At 35.5% G+C, this 20,316-nt stretch overlaps 1 protein-coding gene across 1 annotated transcript in view; it reads right to left on the reverse strand.

Moving 5' to 3' along the window:
* CLASP2 (cytoplasmic linker associated protein 2) overlaps window positions 1-20,316 on the reverse strand; it is a 176,983-nt gene that overhangs the window by 35,356 nt on the left and 121,311 nt on the right. Inside the window, 6 exon segments of the mRNA XM_036868146.1 lie at window positions 4,419-4,421; window positions 9,893-9,956; window positions 12,347-12,591; window positions 13,969-13,992; window positions 15,662-15,768; window positions 16,733-16,795. Of these exon segments, the coding sequence (XP_036724041.1) occupies window positions 4,419-4,421; window positions 9,893-9,956; window positions 12,347-12,591; window positions 13,969-13,992; window positions 15,662-15,768; window positions 16,733-16,795 (506 nt within the window).

The following is a 20,316-nucleotide window of genomic DNA, read 5'->3' on the forward strand; positions in this document are numbered from 1 at the left end:
TGACCTCTATGATCAATTCAAAACTGAAATAGAAAGGAATACAGGAATCAGAGGCACAGCGATTGGCAGCCAAGCGGAAAAACAATCTCTCTTGCTTTTCATTGGACTCTGTGATACAAGAGTATATCTGAACTGTTATCCAACTTCTGCTGAAGTTCGACAATTAGCTATTCCATGCAGCATCACTTGGTAAAGAAACTTTGGCTATAATGGCTGGCACACCTAAGGTTGTCAATGATGCCACAGCTTAAACTGAAATCTATTTTATCTGAAATTTAGGGCAAGGAACTACCTATGGTCTCATCAGCCCTCAGCTCTTTGGAAGAGTGGCAGTGAGTTAATCAGAGGTTGACTATGCTGACAGCTACCTTAACATATATGATGATTTTGATATAACGGGTTAATAGGAGACTTCTTAGTTCTCAAAATGTCAGTGGTCACAAAATTTTTTGGTAGAAGACATATTATTTATTAAAACTGCCCCAAAAGTAATTTTAAATGACCTGGGATAACTGTAACTGTACCTAAAATAAATAAAATCAGGATACAAATCTACACCTACATTTTAATGATTTCTAAAAAGTCCTAGATGGCATGCTATTAGTCTCCATTTCTATTGACAGGTTTTATACTGTTTCCAATATTAATCTACAAGTTTTAAACTTTTTGTAAGATTCAGGAAAAATTTAAGGGAAGGGAAGCTAAAATTCATAAGTGCTTTATCTCACTAAAAATACTTATGGGGACTTCCCTGGTGGTCCAGTGGTTAAGACTCCACGCTTCTACTGCAGGGGGCAGGGGTTCGATCCCTGGTCGGGGAACTAAGATCCCACATGCCGCGCGGCACAGCCAAAAAATGAAAGAAAACAAAACAAAACAAAACTTAGGAAAAGTGACATACAGTAAGGTTATATCTCCTCAATAAATTCAATATCATACAGGAAAATTTATTTCTAGGTAAAGAGGGAAAAGCTCTTAAGACAATGTCAGCCATGTTGTATTATATGAGACAATTTATAATCACAATGGATTATAAAAACTATGGTTTCAAAAGTTAAGCCCAAAGTAACTACGCTAATTTGAAAATTAAAGAGTTTTGTTCTCAATATATATTTTATTTCTTGAATTTCCTTTATATAGCTATACATGAACTTTTTTTTTCTTATGTTAGAAATGAAGGATTTTTGTCTATCAGAATTATAACTAAGTTTTTCAACATTTGAATCTGAGTTAGAAAAAGTACACTTTAGCTACTTGCTCAAGACACTATCTGTAAAAGCAGAAACTATGACTACTTTGAATTTCCTGTCACCTCTGACCCCCAGGCAGCAAGTACCTGCTTCAACACTGTTCTTATTCACAATGCAGATCCATTAACTCTGGTCCTAACCCCACCCACAACCCGTGGCCCACAGCTTCACTGAAACTGTCTCTGGCTCCCTCCTCAGGGCTTGAACGCTGCTGAGGAACTTCACCAGACCTGCTCTGCGACAAGTGCACGTGTCTAAGCTAGTACTCACTCTTATTGGTACCTGGCAAATCTGTCAAGTGATGTCCTGGAGTCAGTCAGTACCTACCTAGAAAGTCAAATGTTAAATATTCAGGAATTCTGTGAGCTGGTTGGTGGCTTGAAATCAGCCATGTGGGAATATTTACACCTCAAAAATTGTAACGAACATTGCAAATCAGGGCTTCCTGCCCCCTCTCAAACGTGGTTTACCAGTACAACACTCTAATTCTTTGGTTCACTTTCACTCTTATTGTTTCAACTCTTGCCTATTTTCCTGAAGAGTCCAACTTTAAGCTTTCTCTATGCCAAAATCCATTTTGAAAATCACAGACATTAGAATGCCCAAGTCAACCCTCCCATTTTCTCTGGTTCTCAGGGAACTGAGAACAAGAAAATTAAGTGACTTCCCAAGGTTTCCACAGCTAATCAATGGCTAAGTCACTTGGTTTTTAATTGTGTTCCATCCGCTCTGCTACTAGACAACTTACCTCATCTACTTTACTGTCATTCATAATGAAATTCTATACTGACTTTTCCCTCACTTTGATTTCCTCTATAGCTATCCTTCTCATAATTGTTTCTCCAAGGAAGAGCCAATTTTATTCCTCTGTTAAGACTAATCTTGCTTTCTATATTCTTGTTCTTTAAAGTATGGTCTCCTCTATCTTTACTCTTTTATTCTCAACTTAAATTCTTTGCTTACAGATGCAGAAGACACTGTCTCAAGAATTTCTCCTTCAATTTCCATCCTATTGCACCCATCAGTTATCTTCTAATCGTGAAATGTAATAGCTTTTTCATTAGCTTAGTATGCTTAGCCATTCTGTAGCTTGACACTGTTTTTCCTCTTATTATCTCCCTTCCTTCTTTCATTCTTTTTACCAGGCATTTTCCTTTTGCATCCTGAATAAGGAGAGATGTAAGAGCCAGTCTTCATCCTGATTCTCTTTTCACCGAAAGTATGACTTCCTTGACAGGGCCTCTCTGTCCTAGCCTACTAGGCCCCACAATAACCTCTAGAATAGCTCTCACTTTTGGCCTTCCTCAAATCTGTTGATCACAACATCATCACAGGCACCAATTCTTTCTGACCGCAAGTCTGGATTTCTGCAACAGGCCAGAAAGTAAATATCCTAGGCTTTGCAGGCCATATAGTGTCTGTCGCAACTACTCAGCTCTGTCATCGTAGCACGGCCATGGACAGTATGCAAACAAGTGAGCTCAGCTGTGTTCCAATAAAACTTTACTTAGAAAACAGATGGCAGGCCAACTCATACTTCTTTCTCATCATCAGATTGTGACATCACTCTTTTGATAGAAACGAAATCCTTTCATGTCCCTTCACTGTCTGTAGAATAAAGTCTCCAAGGCTTAGACGAAGCTCTAACTCTCCAGACTCATGCTGGACCATTTGGCAACATAAACTCTTTGTCCCTGAACACATCTCACACACACTCCGGATTTCCTACCACACTCCCTAATCCCCCTATTTACACAAAGTGCATGACTTTCTACAAAGCTTACCACTCAAGTCCCAGCCAAAAAGCTTCTTGGACCTCTTTAGATAACAGCCACTGATCATCCCTACTTGGAACTTGTAGTGGGGCTAGATATATGGTGCTACTTCACTTTTTCTGAATTTATATCATCTTCCCATCTGGAATATATAACATTTGAGAAAAAAGACTATATATTTTTAGTCTTGTATCGCCAATTAGAACGAAGCCTAAAGTTATCAGAGGCTGAGGACCAAATTAAAAAGTTGTTCAATGAATGTGCAGGAAAAGTTCCTTAAAGAGTAAGAATTTTCTCGTAAGTAAATAAACCTTACCCTACAATTGGTAGCCAACCCTTTTTCTCAATGCAAGGGAAGATATGTAAGACCTTCCTTTCATGGCAGCCAAGATTTTCTTTTTCTTTCCTATAGTCTTTCTGACATCTCCCACTTCTCTGGACTCAGGCTAGTCATGCCGGGGAGGCCCTTTCTTCTCATCCTGACATAATCCAAAGTTTATGTTCCTGTCAAGATATGAATTGCTATTTTCTTAAAGAAGACTTCTCTGAATCTCTAATCAAAAGTAGAAATTTCTTTTGATTAGATAAAATGTGAGTATAACTGAATAAAAATGTAGACATGTTATTTATGGTACTCTATATATAGAATTACACTATTATATTTCAAAATACTTATATCCTATCAATGGTACTTACTAAATGATAAATATATGCATATATATATATATATCCACCCAAAATATGCATTGGAAATTTTGCATAAAATTTCTTACTTGACTGCCCTATCACAGAGAGTTCACTGTCAGATGCTGATATTCTCCCATTTCCTTATCTATGATTAAAGGAGAAAGAGGAAAGTGGACATATTAATATAGCACTAGGGCTAAAAATCTGATTTCAGAAGAGAAAGCTGAGAATCACTGCTCCTTAAACAGCCCTGTTTGCTTTTGTGGAATGCCATTAATAGAATATTAGAAAGCGCATATGTGGAGGTTGGAATTCAATTAAAAAAATTAATTGTGAAACTTGGGAATTATTTTTTTAATAATTCAATGAAACCAACCTTCAATGGAATCAATTTATAACTGTAGTTTATTGGAAAATTATAATATTTGAGCTATTACAATTGAGGCAGCCTTTTCTTAACCTCTTATATCTTAGGTGTGCCAGTCATCAAATATAGAACAGAAGAACATAATCAATTAGATTAATTAGTAGATTAAAAAGCACATCTCCAAACAGAATGACAGTTTGCATAACTGCAAATAGCATTTCGTGGATTGCAAAGGGTCCAACACTGCATGAACTCTTCGGGAGAGAAAACAGAGAAAAAGGGTTAATTTCACAGTCATGCAGTAAAGTTAGGTTTCCAACAAATATTGAACCAACTTACTCTCTATTGAGAGTTCCAACACAGGGGACAGCATGCAAAAGGAAAAAAAGAAAAAAAAGAAAAACACACAAATTAGTCGCCATCAATGCCAAGTTCCTGTATGGAAGAAAAACACTTAGAAAATAAAGTGACAAATGTTTTTCAAAGTTTTACGATAAACTCAAAATAGTTTTTAAAACAAGAGTTAAATGAATAGTATGGGAGAAGAGTATGTGATTTTCCTATATTTCTCTCTCACCTTCTTGCCAAGGAAATTTAAAAACAAAAAAACAAGCAAAAACTTGCTTCTTTTCCAGACCCTACTATCCTTGAGGCTCAACTTCTGGAAAAAATCTAAGACTAACAGACACCTGCCAAAATTTCTGTACAGTGCAAACATTTGCTTCTAAAGCACAGTATCTAGAATTTTTCTTTTATCTTTTTTTTTCCTCTTCAGAAACAATGCATTCACAAGTTAAATTATTTCTGTGAAGGCTTGGAATAATTACTATTGTTTGGAGGTAAAAAGTAACTATACCACAACTTTTAATTTTCCCCAGGTAAGATGTATGTTGTGGTCTCCTGATCCTAAGACTGCAGATACTCTTCAGGAGACCAGATATGTCCTTCTAAGCAGGGAACTCAACTGTGTCGCATTTTAGTAGCCACAGATTGAATTCCTACCCCAGCTGTTCAAGACTTCAAGAGGTAGGACTATACAGACCATAAAATGTGAAATCAAACCATGCACTTTAGTGAAGGTGGCTCTTCTCAAGTAGGTCCTTCAGAGTCAAATGTCAGAATCACAGGGGATAGCTTTTGGCATCTGACACTCCTTACATTTGAAGGAAAAAATGGGTCTAGAGCAATCAAAATAAAAATCTGCCCTGAATTCCTTAATTTTTCAAACTTATTTATTTTTTAAAAACTTATATAGTGCTTGGTGTGTTGTAAGGGCTTTAAATACATTAACTCATTTAATCATCATCGCAATCTTATTAACTCTATTTTACAGATTAAGAAACCAAGGCACACACTGCTAATAAGTGATGGAGGCAGAATTTGAACCCAAGCAATCTAGCTCCACTACCCATAGTTGCTATCACTGTGTTGTACTGCCTCTCTTAGAAAAATATTTAGAGGCTTTACAGAGTCATACACTGTGATTGTATAAGTAGTATCTGAAAGTTTAAAAAGTGTATTTATCAAGTTACGGACATCAAATAATTTCAGCTTGTAAACTGTATTTACCAACCACATTACTCCTGTCCCAGGAAAAAAGCCAGCATCTATTTCAACTGTATTCAGAAGTTGAAATAGAAGCTCTTTTCTAGCCCTTCCTTTCTGGGATGTGTATTGGAGCTCACCTGATATTTCAGTTGGACTCAGATGCTTACTCTAACACATATAAGAGAAACATTCTGGGGGATGGAGGTGATCCTAGATGAAAGGAGATGGGGCTGCTGCTCACACCCTGGTTCTCTAAGTAACCTGTTGGGGACAGCAGGTGGTCTCAATCATGTTGGGGAGAAGTAAGGACAGCTTTCAGTTAACATGGAAGCCAGCTACTATTCAGAAGCTGTTAACACAGAGATTGAAATGTTGACTTCAACTTAAAAGGACATGGGAAAACCCACCCAACCAACCTCATGGTATGAGGTGTCTCCTAAACACTACAGCCCATTCTGGGGGCAAGGCTTCAGACGATTTCTGCCCTGTGAGTTTCAGGATAGTTAAGGTTACAGATAAGTGATTCCAATTTCAGAGTGGAGAGCTAACCCACACTTGAGGAAGAAAAGAGAAGTCTCTTTGATGGCCTATTTCAAGGCTATGAGGAAAAGCACGTGGCACATTTGGGGAAATGAACGTAGTTTCCAGGCTGGGTTGAGAGTGAGAAGGGAATGACAAGCAAAAATGATTTGTTTGAATATTTTCTTGAGGGTAATGAGTAGTCACTGAAGGGTTTTAAGTTAGTAGAGAAGATTTACCTTTTAGAAAGGTTATTCAAAGATGCAGTGTGGAAGAGAATTTAGGGATAGGAGTTGGGGAGGAGGTGCAGCTGGCCAAAGATGATTGTGTCCTGAATTAGCAGTGAGAATGGAAATGTTTAGAAGGCTGAATCAATTAGGACTGAGTAAATTTCTAGAATGATGCCCAAATTCTTCACTTGAGCAATGAGAGGATAGTGGTTTCATCTAATGAGATAAAGCAACGCAGGAGGAAAAGTAGTTTTGAGGTTTAAGATGAGCAAAAGGCATGTAACTAAGTAAGTGCAGGAGAACAATGTGGGCTGGAAGTACCATTTGAGAGTCATTAGGATAAAGTGGGTGACTTAAGCTTCAGATAAGTACTGAGTGAAAAAGGAGGGCCTAAGGCAATGCTCTAAGCAACACCAATGTAAGTAAAACAAGCAGAGAGATAAGTGTCTGAAAAGAAAGGGTGTCTACTGTGAGGAAGACTGGATCAGGCACAACAGAAAACACCCCTCTTCCATCTCTCCCACATCCCTTTCCTTAAAGTGTCAGAAAAGATACACTGGATACACTCACAACAAGGTTGAAAAATAAAAAGGGATGTGAAACAGCAAACTGAAATTTATGAAAAATTCCTGGAAGACCAAGCAGATAAGACCATGTTAGCAAAAAATGGAGTACAGGTGTATGTGGCTACCAACAGCTTCAAGGTAAGACCTCCTGCCATTTCCATAGAAGAAAAGGTAGAAAGAATGGGCTTATGTGCAGTTAACTTTGCTAGTTTGGAGACAGGAAATGGAGTTTCTGCTGGATGGCTTCTATTTTCTTGGTAAGCTAAGAGGCCAGGACATATGCTTGGGGCATGAGCTGGGTGGAGAGGTGAACAGGGCTGGAGTTCTGAGGAAAGACTATCTGACACAGTCTCTGTGGAGGACAGAAGAAAAAAACTAGAGGAAGAGGCAAGGCAGCACTGGGCTTTTAGACAAAAATCACAGATCAGAAATGGAGAATGGCACAATATACAGGAATAACAGGGCTGATTTCACCCAGCAGGGGCCAGTACATTGTTTCCCTTCAACAGTCTTAATCTTCAACCAGTGGCATGAGCACGAGCAGAGGTTCTTGAACATATTTCTATTTTAGTGTCAATGACCAGAGTTGACTGTATAGAACAGGGTCAGGAAAACTATGGTCTGAGAGCTAAAAATGGTTTTACATTTTAAAATGGTTTTTTAAAAAAATCAAAAGAAAAGGCTATTTCGTGACCCATGAAAATTTTATGAAAATAAAAATTTCAGTGTTCATAAGTAAAGTTTTATGGCAACCCAGCCATGGTCATTTGTTTAGATATTGTCTATAGGTACCTTTGTGCGATAATGGCAGAGTTCAGTAGTTGTGACAGAGATCATTATGGCCCACAAAGCTACAAATATTTACTACCTGGCCCTTTATAGGGAAAAACAAACAAACAAAAAAGGCCGACTCTTGATAGAGAACAACATTTTACTTGGAAAGAAAAGAAGCATCAAAAACAGCTGCTGATCCTAATGACTGGACTGTTAGTACTTTATAAAATTAAAAAGGGGGGGGATATCTACTATTTTAATAATATAAAGATATGATGCAAAAGCTCAAATCAAACCCTGATATTTTTAACTCAGCACAGTATGGTGATATATCCAGTTTATTCTTAATGAATTACATTACCGGCAGTCTCTGATGGACAATCACCAAACAAAAGCTGAACAAAACGAATTAAAAAATCTTCCCTTTACATGTGTATTCACTGAAACTAACCAATAAAACAAAAACAAAACCAAACAAACAAAGCCGATGGATCAATAAGAATTGTACGTTGCTATAAAATCCCACAGAAAAAAAAAAGTCTCCTTCCCGAAAACTCTCGGAAGGATTGTGGCTGGTTCCCTGCATCTACTAAGGGAGGCCAAACATCTGTGCTTTCACCAATATCAAACTTGGTTTTCCTACTTGATCTTCAAGAGACTATTTTTTAAATTTTAACATTTACTTTATTTAAAAAATTTTTTCTTCAAGAGGCTTTTTAAAAAAAGTGTTTCTCTTTATTACTGTGCAAATCCTAGGATCCAACTAAATTGCATTATTGTCCTAACAAAAAATAAAAAACTGTGACTTCAAGAAATAATCTAGCCTTACACTCTCATACCTTCCAGTAGAGATGAATTATATTACTTTTGAAGATGTTTTAAAACTCTATTTTTAAAAGTTGTAGAGATTATTAATTAAAACATCATTTAATAAAACAGGTCCACCCAGATCATAATTGTCTTGTCCTTTGGCTCATACTGCTAACAAAAAATGTCAACAGCTAATTTGTTCAGGATTTACAGAAATTTTTCCATTAAAGCAATTCGTACAGTTGTAATTAGTGGTAGCAATATCAGTATAAAATGGTACGGTTATCTACATGCTCAGTTTGAAAGTTATAAACTTAGTGTACTTTAATCTTTGTCTTTAATGGAACCTTGCATTCTTGGATCAAATAAATATACCTTCTGATAAAAGGATAATCTTTAGAAGTTAAAGTACAAGCAATTTATAATTCTTAGCTGGATTTCAGTTTATGTATAGAGTAGGATTTTAGTATCTTTAAGTAGTGTCACAAGTAATGAAAATATTGAAAATAGAAAAAAAAATGAGGGGGAAATGACATGCGCAACAATAAAGTGAAGACAATTAAAAAAAACAATAAAGTGAAATTTGTTAATATCTTTCTTATGATTTCCCTTCCACATCTCCCTCTCACTTAGGTTAGAAATTCTCATGTAGACACCTGGTGTCCTAAAGGAAGATACTGAATAAAGTTTCACCATTGTCAAACACACTGCTGAAAACAGAATAAATGAGTCCATTTTACAACAAAATTTTACATTTTAAAGCAAAATTTCACAGTATACATGCAGACTATGCATAAGTACTTAAATATATTTTAATCAGCATTAAAAACTGAACAAAGTTCTGAAGATTTTTATGAACTATTTCAATATATGAAATGCTTCTTTTATATTACTAACAAACTATGGGTGAAGCCATATTTTGTGCTTTTTGTTATTTAATGGCAATTCTTTTCTACAAAATTGCTCTTTTAAGAATATATTTATGTTAATAGAGAAGGAAACTGAATAAAAAGTTAGAAACTTTTTTCAACTTACCCCAATTATTTCCTTTACAAATAGTAGAATGTTTTTAGAAATACAAATACTCACCCTAAGTGTATAACAGTTTTGCATGTTACTATATATTCTTCAGTTTATAGTCTTAGATAATCGCTCTTTGGAGAAGCTTAAACAGTTACTAGAGAGCAATTTCTAAATTAAGTATGATATCAAATACTCAATTTCAATTATGTTTGAAAAGATCATTGCCATTTTAGGGCAATAACAAAACAAAAATGGCTTATAGTTTTTTGTTATTATTCACTTCTTTTTTGGGGCAATACAATAATGACACCTTATAGGAGTAATCTTAAATACTAAAACATACCTTGCCATGAGGATCAGCAAACATTCTTGTGAAAATTTCACATAATCTTTTCAGTTCAACTCGACTGTCAAAATAATAAAGTGGAATTAATATCTTGCTGTAGGAAGAAGTCATTTAAAAGTGACCTTACAGGGACTTCCCTGGTGGCGCAGTGGTTAAGAATCCACCTGCCAATGCAGGGGACACGGGTTCGAGCCCTGGTCCGGGAAGATCCCACATGTCGCAGAGCAACTAAGCCCGTGCGCCACAACTACTGAGCCTGCGCTCTAGAGCCCGAGAGCCACAACTACTGAAGCCCGCTCGCCTAGAGCCTGTGCTCTGCAACAAGAGAAGCCACCGCAGTGAGAAGCCCGCACACTGCAATGAAGAGTAGCCCCCGCTCGCCACAACTAGAGAAAGCGGCGTTCAGCAACGAAGACCAAACACAGCCTAAAAAAAAAAAAAAAAAAAGTGACCTTACATATAACTGGGCTTCTAAAAAAAAAAAAAAAAGCTAAAAAAAAAATCATCCCTCCTAAATGAGAAATTAGTGGGATTTACTAGTCAGGGCTAAATACAAATTTATCAAATGCAACAATAATTCTGTAGTAACAGACACTATTTTAAAGGTTGAAAGTTATATGAAAAGAAATACAACTGTACTTCATTAATGTAGCACAACAGAGGAAAGTATACAGATGACATTCCCAGCACATGAATCTTATCCTTTTAAATGCTATGATGTTTTCTTAAATTTTGCCACCTGAGGGCTACAATCTTTCTAAACTATGACTATTTCCTTGCCATTTAAAATGATATACTGAACCTAATACTAACCTAATCTTGATGGGGCTGGGAACAACAATATGATGATTTATTGTAGTGATTCATGAACTGTGATATGAAAGCATTAAAATATATTAGGAAGTACATAGATAAACACTTATTTTAAATTATATAGTTCTAATACTTCCTAAAATAAACACTCAGCTAGTAAATCAAACTCTGATTTCAGGTATCAAGTCAGGAAGTGGCCCGCTATTTTCCACCACACTCAAACTTACGAATTTTCTGAAACTATGTTCTTAAAGGGATAGACTATAGAGATTTAAAACATTACACAGATAAAAACAATAAAGAGGGGCTTCCCTGGTGGCGTAGTGGTTAAGAATCCGCCTGCCAATGCAGGGGACACGGGTTCAAGCCCTGGCCCGGGAAGATCCCACATTCCGCAGAGCAACGAAGCCCATGCGCCACAACTACTGAGCCCGCGTGCCACAACTACTGAAGCCTGCGTGCCTAGAGCCCGTGCTCCATGACAAGAGAAGCCACCGCGATGAGAAGCCCGCGCACCGCCACAAAGATTAGCCCCCTCTTGCCACAACTAGAGAAAGTCCACGCGCAGCAATGAAGACCCAACGCAGCTGAAAATAAAATAAATAAAATAAATTTAAAAACATAAAGAATTTAGAGAGGAAAAGCAAGCAAAAGCCATTAGGAAAGGAAACCGAATCAAACCCAACTAAAAACCAATATAAACTTTTTTTTTTTTTTAACTTTATTTTTTGGCCACACCACACAGTATGGGGGATCTTAGTTCCCCGACCAGGGATCAAACCCGCACCCACTGCAGTGGAAGCGTGGAGTCTTAACCACTGGACCACCAGGGAAGTCCCTAAACTTCTGTTCTTAGAGAAATTCACTCCAAATCCATTTCATATTATACCAAGATTCAAATATTACACAAACACAAAGAATACACCTTCATTTCCAAATGAGCATAAATATTCTTTCATCTCACTGAAAAACTTATCAGGAATGAATTTTAATAATGAGTCAGCTTTAATATTATGCATATTTTATTATTTATTTCCATTAAAAAAATTAATAACATTTTTCATTTAACATCTATTTGTGAATAAAAAGTTTCCTTTTAGAATGTTTCTTTAAATAGAGCAAGTTAATTAAAATTTTTAAAAGTAACAATAGTATAGATGGTCCTAAAGGATTAAGGCTTGGGAAAATATTTTGATGCCACCTTCTGAACTCAGGACACGTATGAGCCCATACCAGTACCTTTAAAGTGTTATGAAAAAGTCAAGTCAAAAAGTGCTAACCAGAGAGGACAATTATTATTATTATTATTATTTTAATTAATTAATTAATTAATTAATATATTGCTGTGTTGGGTCTTCGTTTACCGTGCGAGGGCTTTCTCTAGTTGCGGCGAGCGGGGGCCACTCTTCAGCGCGGTGCACGGGCCTCTCACTATCGCGGCCTCTCTTGTTGCGGAGCACAGGCTCCAGACGCGCAGGCTCAGTAATTGTGGCTCACGGGCCTAGTTGCTCCGTGGCATGTGGGATCTTCCCAAACCAGGGCTCGAACCCGTGCCCCCTGCATTGGCAGGCAGACTCTTCACCACTGCGCCACCAGGGAAGCCCCGAGGACAATTATTTTAAAGACAATATAACTCACCTTAGCGTTCTCTGATTTTTTAGTAAGTTCTGCAGACCCAGGAGGCCTTCTTTCCTTTCTGACCAGTTGGAGCTAGCACATCTGTTGAGGACTTCTGCCACATCTTCCGTCTGCCTCATGTATGTAGGAATACTACCATTCCGAGAGCTATAGGAGCGTTCTGAACAAGCACTGGATGCATCGCTGTTGGCATCATCATCTGAATGCATCCCATAGGATTCATATCTTCTGCGAGCAGGTTTTTTCTGTTACACAGAAAGACTCTCATTAGTGGTAGCTAAAATAATATGCCGGTATTTCACAAATTTCTACTGACCGTAAAAAGACTGGTTTTTGTTTAAAAATCAGTGTAAAGCATGCTGCTGATCATTGTAATAATAAAATGTTGATATTTAGTTTTTCTTCAAAAAACATGTTTTAGGAGTTAGTAGATGATGAAATATTCTTTAACTATGGGGAGTGGTAAAAGCAAAATAAGACTACTGTATGGAAGTCAGATATGTAAAGTGGGGAGCACTAAAAACATGGGGTTCTTCCTTTTCTTTTTCCTTTTTCTGGAAAACCAAAAAGAACTACAAGAGTATAAACAAATGGACTCTGTACTAAAATTCTGAGTTGTTAAGAAGAAATTACTACCTTTTTAAAGGATGAGAATGGATCAGAAAATGGGCAATGGATCAGAAAAACATGTTTCCCCATGTAAAGTTCTATTTTTTTCTGTCTCTCAACCTTCTCTTTCCTCTATTCTCCTTTCACTTCTACTATCACTTGTCTTGCCACTCTTTCTTCTCTTGTACCCAACCCTGACATTTCCTAGAGAAGTAAAATACAGAGAATGATGAGAGCCTGTTTTGCTTACTCTTACTTTTAGGAGGCAAGCTCCTGGAGGGTCCTCCATGTTTTTCCCAATGTGTCTATACTGTCTATTTCAATATTTATGAGAAAGCATATTTAGATTCCTTTGATTTCTTTACATCTGAAGCTTATTATTTAATAAATGTAACTGCTAATTTTACTTTGAATATTAAAAGTGAAATGAGACAGAATAAATAGCTTATTTGAGATTTCTTTAGAAGAATTAGAAATAAATCTTTATGTAAGCTGATATTTGAATTTAGGCTGGTGAGCAGTGAAGATATTTCTAAGAAACATTTAAGCACAATAATTTTACACAGCTCCAGGTGACTTAAATTCTCCAAGTTTAAAATCTAAAAGAAATATAACTTGAACTCAATGAAAAATAGTTTTATAATGACATTTCCATCACTAAATTGATTTTAGAGGCACCAACTTAATTTAGAATGGCAAAAATGTGGTATTTCCTGTGTTGGTCTTCAAGACCAGTTTTGTTATAGACATCAGTGTCGATGACATCATTGCATTTGTACAAAGTAGTCAGGCTTAAAGGATGAAAACCCCCATAGGACATTCTATTTAAGCACTATCTCCCTGTTGATAATCATATAATCATATAATCATATATACAGAAAAATAATGTATATCTAAGGATTTTATTACTTCCATTTGAATTTTTTATAGAAGACTATCATCTGTTAAACTGATGAAGGAAAGAAAAAAAAGTTATGGTATCGTAAGATGTCAGAAAACAGCAATGTCTATACCTTAGTCCGTATGTCTCCTAAGAGCTGAGAGCAGATTTTTAAAGAGAAAAATTGAAAATAATGAAAAACATTTTGCTAAACAGCACAGTGAAGTAGGCATAAACAATGCCCATAATTAGAAACATTAACTTTTTAAATATATAGATACATAAGAACTGCTTATTAGGAGAATATATCTTTAACTTGTCAATATCCTTTAGTCCAAAGAAAAAAATCTAAGCTACAGAAATATTCCCATAACCAGTTTTCCCAAAGAAACTCAAGTCTTCTTCCTATTTGGATCCTTTTGTTGTTTCCAAAGTTAGTTTTATTTCTATGATTTTCCCTAGGTCCAATTAGACTTAATAGTTGGATAGTCTTTTCCTAAAAACTGATAGTTATAACTGGAATATCTATGTTATATAAATAATGGAAGTATTCACAGTCAAATTATTGGGATACAGCTTTTAGCCCTGGTGGCTAAATATTCCTCATATAAATCAAATACAACATCTTATGACAAGTAATAGTTCAAGAATAATCCATTCAATTCATAAAATTTATGTGAGCAGAATTTAACTAGTAAATCATCCACTTACAAGAAACTAAAAAGCATAATTTGAGAAATACACTGATGAGGAATAGTAAATTTAAAACGTATGACTAATTTAATATCACCAGAACAAGATGTGATCAATATGTCCCAAGCTCAAGAGAACAAAGTTCCTACTTAGTTATATTGATTAGAAAAATCAGATGGCTAAGGTAAAGAGAAAAATTCAGCACATACAGACTGTTAGAACAGAACTACATGTGATTACATTTAATATATTACAGCTATGATCAATGAATATTTTTAAAAACTTGTTTTTCAAATATAGGTGGCAAATATCTTATCAACACTGGTTAAGAGGTGATATGTGCTTTTAAAAGGCATAATGTATTTTTAAATTTCAAAACAAAGATGACACCTTTATAAGTTCTGTGTAAAAAACTGAGTAAATGCTTACTTCTCAAATATAGGATTAATATCATAATTTGAAAGAGAAATTATCATGTTGAACTGACTTGGGAAAAAGGCAAAAGCCAATTAAAATCACTGTTTCTAATACTTCCTTCATAATTTTAAGTGAGAAAAACTACAGTGATATCTGCACAGCACTCTTCTGACAAACCATCATAGATCTACGGATTATGTTTTTAAGCCTCACTGTTTAATGTGTCAGGTATAAAGAGCCAGAAAGATATCTTAAATATAATTTGTTTTGAAGTTGTACTTTCTCTCAGCTCAGAAAATACAAATAAGTAAAAGACTAAACAAAACTGTACCCCAAACTAAAACAATCCCTAAATAGCCAAGGTTAAGCTAAACTTGAAATTACATACTTGTAGTGTACATGTTTATATACTAATCTATCTGCCTTTATTCTCAGTGTATTACAGTGCATAAAAAATATCACCATATTAACAATATCAATATTTATATTCCTGACATCCCATCAATTACTATGGGCCCTGGCTTAAAAATTTGGCAATTAATAAAGATCAAGAATTAATTATACTGTTTTCCTTTTTACATTGCCCACATTTGATCTTCCTAGATTTAATCCGCAAGAGTTTTCCCATCTCCTTTCCCACACTTGTGGATTGGCTCACTCATATATTAGTTTCACAGCTGGAACATCTGTAAAGATAAGGAAATGGAGAAAAGTACCAAGGCATCCGCTACTGCCTCCTCCACGTCGGAACCTGTGTTCAGGACTCGCATGGCACTGACAGAGGATGACAGTCGGCTTGATTGGCTGATCCCATACCCTGGACCTAATTCATCAGAAGAAGGAAAATAGCTTTGAGAGAGCCATAAATGTAACAGGGTCACGTTGGAAACTTTAAGATCCTTAAGAGGAGGAAAAAAAAACCAATGGGGCAAAGCATTTTAAAAGCAATAGTGTATTCTCTGGGTACATTTATTTTTGGTCAAATAAAAGGGCAAAGGCAATTAAAATCACTGACAGTGTGGGAAGTAAATTTAAAGAATAGTAGCTATGATATACTTTTCACCAGAAGATAGAAGAAAGCATGGCTGGCCAACTAAGGGCTTGCAAGTCTATAGCCCTGTAATTAATCTAGCTCTATCAGTCAGGCAAATCTCATCTGTTTGCTTGAGCCACAGAGCAGCCCAGAACAAAGATCAATTCTCAAACCAGTAAGGATTAGGGAGCTCAACGAAGGAACGCCAGGAATTTACAAGGGAAAACCCCTCCAATTATTATCTCTTCTCCTTCAAGATAGGCTGATTCATTCTGTAACTAAGATGTATCATTGGATATTTGTCAAGGACCTACTATTGCCCGACACTCTGAGGTATGTAAAGACAAACCATAGATGGGTTCTTCCTCTCAGCTACTTTCTACAATATATCATCATTTACAATTAAAACACTTCATCCACCATTTTGGTTTTTTTTTTTTTAAACATATATACAAAGATGAAGTACATAACTGAGAACATAAAACAACTTTATATTTTAAAATGACATAACTTAGGTTATACAAAAGAAAAATGCCCATCTCCAGTGAGAAAAATGTTCAAGTAAGATTGCTGAAGGGAAAAAAGTTACTTGGGGGAAAATTTTTTTAAAAACCCACAAATGACTTATTCTCCAACAAATTAAATGTAAACAAAACAAATCAATTTTAAAACATGATTACTCAATGGAAACTGACAAGGACAAAAAACTTAAGATGAATGCACAGATGATAGTGAAAATGTACTCATCCTTCACCTGAGGCCCCATACACATCGGGGGCGTAGAGGGCACCAGTAGATCTGGAATGGTGTCTGGAGGCTGGAATAACAGGACCATACAAACCTCATCTATTACTACAGAAACAAGGAATAGTGGCAGCACTACAGTCAGGCAAGGAGAGTTAGTTCACATTGGTATTACTATTAATAGTTAAGGATCAGAATATTGCCTTAGACTAGGGCAACTGAACACTTGCATTGCAATATCTTCCTTGACACACAACAGATCTTACACCTAAGGGGACAGACAAGCTCACAGGAGACAAAAAAGTAAGTATTCAAATGGAAGGAAATGTCAAAAGTACAAGCATGAGACAAAAAAATGAACACTGTAGTTTCAAAAAAAAAAAACCACTATGGTAAATAGTAACCAATAATAATCCCATCTCCTCTAATCCTGAACCCAGTGAGGCAGTTGTTACTATTCAATTTTACAAATAGCTAAACTAAAGAACAGAGAAAAGTTAATTAATTTGATCAAGGCCACACCTCAGTATCTGTAGTCTTTCAAGGTCTTTGCTCTTAAATAGTACACATACCATCTTGTTCAAAAGATAACATACCTCATTTATGTTAACATAAATGTTTTCTATAATGGTTCACAGGATATAAATTCTGCACTCAGTAGATTATTTAAATATCAAAGCACATTTTGAGCACCAAAAAAGGGGAGTATTAACAATTTAATCAAAAAACCTAGAAACTTCTGACTTCTCCTTATATTTATGACATCTCTCTAAATCTAAATTTAGGATATTTAAAATTTTAGATCTTAAAATCCTGATTTTCATAACATCATAAAGTCAGTCTTTTTCTTACACATGCAAACAAATAAGCCAGGAAAAAATCATTTTATTATTTAATGAAACATATTACTCATTTTAAAAGTTACTCTGCTTCAGATATATTAATGAGAACAGTTAAAATACTCTTATTACATGAATTACTCTTTCCTTTGCCACAGGACCTTAATGAATAAGAAAATGATCAAAAAGATTGAGAGATAGGATTAAAGAGAGAATGTTGCATAAAATGTTTAACAGACCCTGAAAGGTGATTGGTATCATTACTAAAACATACTAATATATAGTTTTAATTTAACCCAACAGAATAATTTCTAAAATGATAAGGAAGAGTTGAAGCAATATGGAAATGCTTTAATAGATGAAAAAATTTTGAAAACCTTTTGAAATCAATAGCTATCTGTGGCTGAAGATAACACTCACGTGCTTGTAATAATGTAAGCCTTTTTTTGAATCTTGGTTCCAGAAACAGATGGAAACTAAGAGTGTGAGTTCCAGAGTTCATCTTTGTTTAGCTCTGATTTATTTCTGGAGTTTTAGGGCCCTGATGCTGGCCTTGTGTTACAACTGAATAAATGGCAAGCTATGGGATTCATCTGCTGAATGGCCATATTCAAGTCAGAGGCGACAAAAGGATTCACCAAATAAAGAAAGAGAAAAATGTAGGCAAATATGGAAGAAAATGGGAATGAAAAGGACAACCTGATCTCTGGGAATGCTATCTTCATCTCTGTGTAATAAACAGGACTAATCTGCTACCTTTACTATGCAATATCCATATGTAAATAAAGGGCTATAAAATTCAATTCTTCTAAAACTATATGATTAAAAGGTTTAACCACCTTTAAACCAAATAGGATGTTTCATCACAATTGGGAAAACTACCTCCTTTAATAATAAAATTTAAATGATTTAAATTGCCAAATGGTGGCTTTGAGGTAAATCTAGATCAATGACTGAACAACGTATCTCTTTAAAAATAGGCATGACCCCCTAGAGGAGTGGGATAGGGAGGGTGGGAGGGAGGAGCAAAAGGGAGGGGATGGGGGATATATGTATACGTTCTGATTCACTTTGTTATAAAGCAGAAACTAACACAACATTGTAAAGCAATTATACTCCAGTAAAGATGTTAAAAAAAAAGGCATATTAACATGTTTATGTTTTAAGTAATTAGAAGTTGGTTATAAATTTCCTCTAATCTCTGACTATCGCACAGGTTTAAACGGTACAGAAACCTATTTTTGTATCTTCCTGATATCTCACATTTTCTACTAATTCTACATTATACAAAGGTAAATATTATACCATTTAAAAAATCTAAGATCCTCGCCACTGATGTGTAACACAACTAACTGTAGGTAAGCAAGCACTGTTCCAGGGGGAAGACGTGGAAGAGCAGTTGCAGCAGTGACGATGACCGTGATAACCACGTGCTCGCCGTGTGCAAACACTGCTCTGAGGGACAGTTTTCATGTATTCTCTCCTTTACAGTGTCTTCAAATCAATGCTAAGAACTACATGCTATTATTATTCTAGCTTTACAGATAAGGAAAAACCCAGATATAAAACAGCTACAGAGGTGGGGTATCAACCAGGCCATCTGACCCGAGAACATATGCTCTTAACTACCACACACCCACTCTGCTTCCTTTGACTCTTCAAGGTGGCATGCTTACTTTATACAAATGTAAGATTTATTTCATTTTTAAACATATATGCATGAGGATGTACCATATATATATGTATATGTATGTGTGTGTGCATGTATACACACACATACACAGATACTCTACAGACTAAGCCTACTGTATATTGTACATGAACTAAATCTACCTTTGGCAAAGTACAGAAGGAAACTCTTTGGCACCTGGGACTGGAACACAAACAAGGGTTGAGGATACCCCTGCCTGAGTTCCTAGCTCAAAGGGTCAGTACAGGATAGTCTAGTAGTGATATAGTTGAGCCAAATGGCCCAAAGAACTAGAAATTAACCTCTAGAAATTCTATACTAATGTGTCTATTGAAGGAAATAATAATTCCAATAAATAATGAGTGGAACTATGCTCTACATTAAGTGTCACAAAGTCTGAAGTGCAACTCTCTTAAGTATTACAATAACCTACATTTTATGGAATTAAAAGAAAAAACCTGAAATGGCTATAGGTAAGTGCATATAAACAAAGTATTAGTTAAAATGCTGAGGACCACACAGAAATTCTAAAGATTTTCAACATAAAAAATTCTGCCTCTCCAATTACTCTAAAATACTTAGTTTTTAAAAAATCATTTAATATTTTTATAATTGAGGTAAATATAGTATTATAATCAAGGGTATAATACAATCTCTATAATCAGGGACAGACAGGTTTCACAGCAATGACATGATATAAGCTAATGCATGAGAAACGTTAAATTGTAAAATACTGTAAAAATGTTAATCCCTCCCATTTTAATAAGTAGTTCATATATTATTTTGTGGCATTCTTTCTAGTAATCTGAAATATCTAAGGTGAAATGTTAATATTTCTGCTACAAAGGACAAAAGTTTTTATTTTTATCAAACTAAATAGTCCATATTTCACTTAAGAGTAAATATTTAAATATTGTCCTTAAATTTTATAGGGAGATTTGTTAAGAAAAATCTTGAATTCAATATTCTGTAGTTTAAATCTGTATGATATTTACTTGATTATGAAGGCAATTTGTTTATCCAATGTCTAACTTGCTCATTTAAGACAGATAAATGTCAAAGGAA

Source organism: Balaenoptera musculus, chromosome 11 (assembly GCF_009873245.2).
Source record: "Balaenoptera musculus isolate JJ_BM4_2016_0621 chromosome 11, mBalMus1.pri.v3, whole genome shotgun sequence".
Lineage (NCBI taxonomy): Eukaryota > Metazoa > Chordata > Mammalia > Artiodactyla > Balaenopteridae > Balaenoptera > Balaenoptera musculus.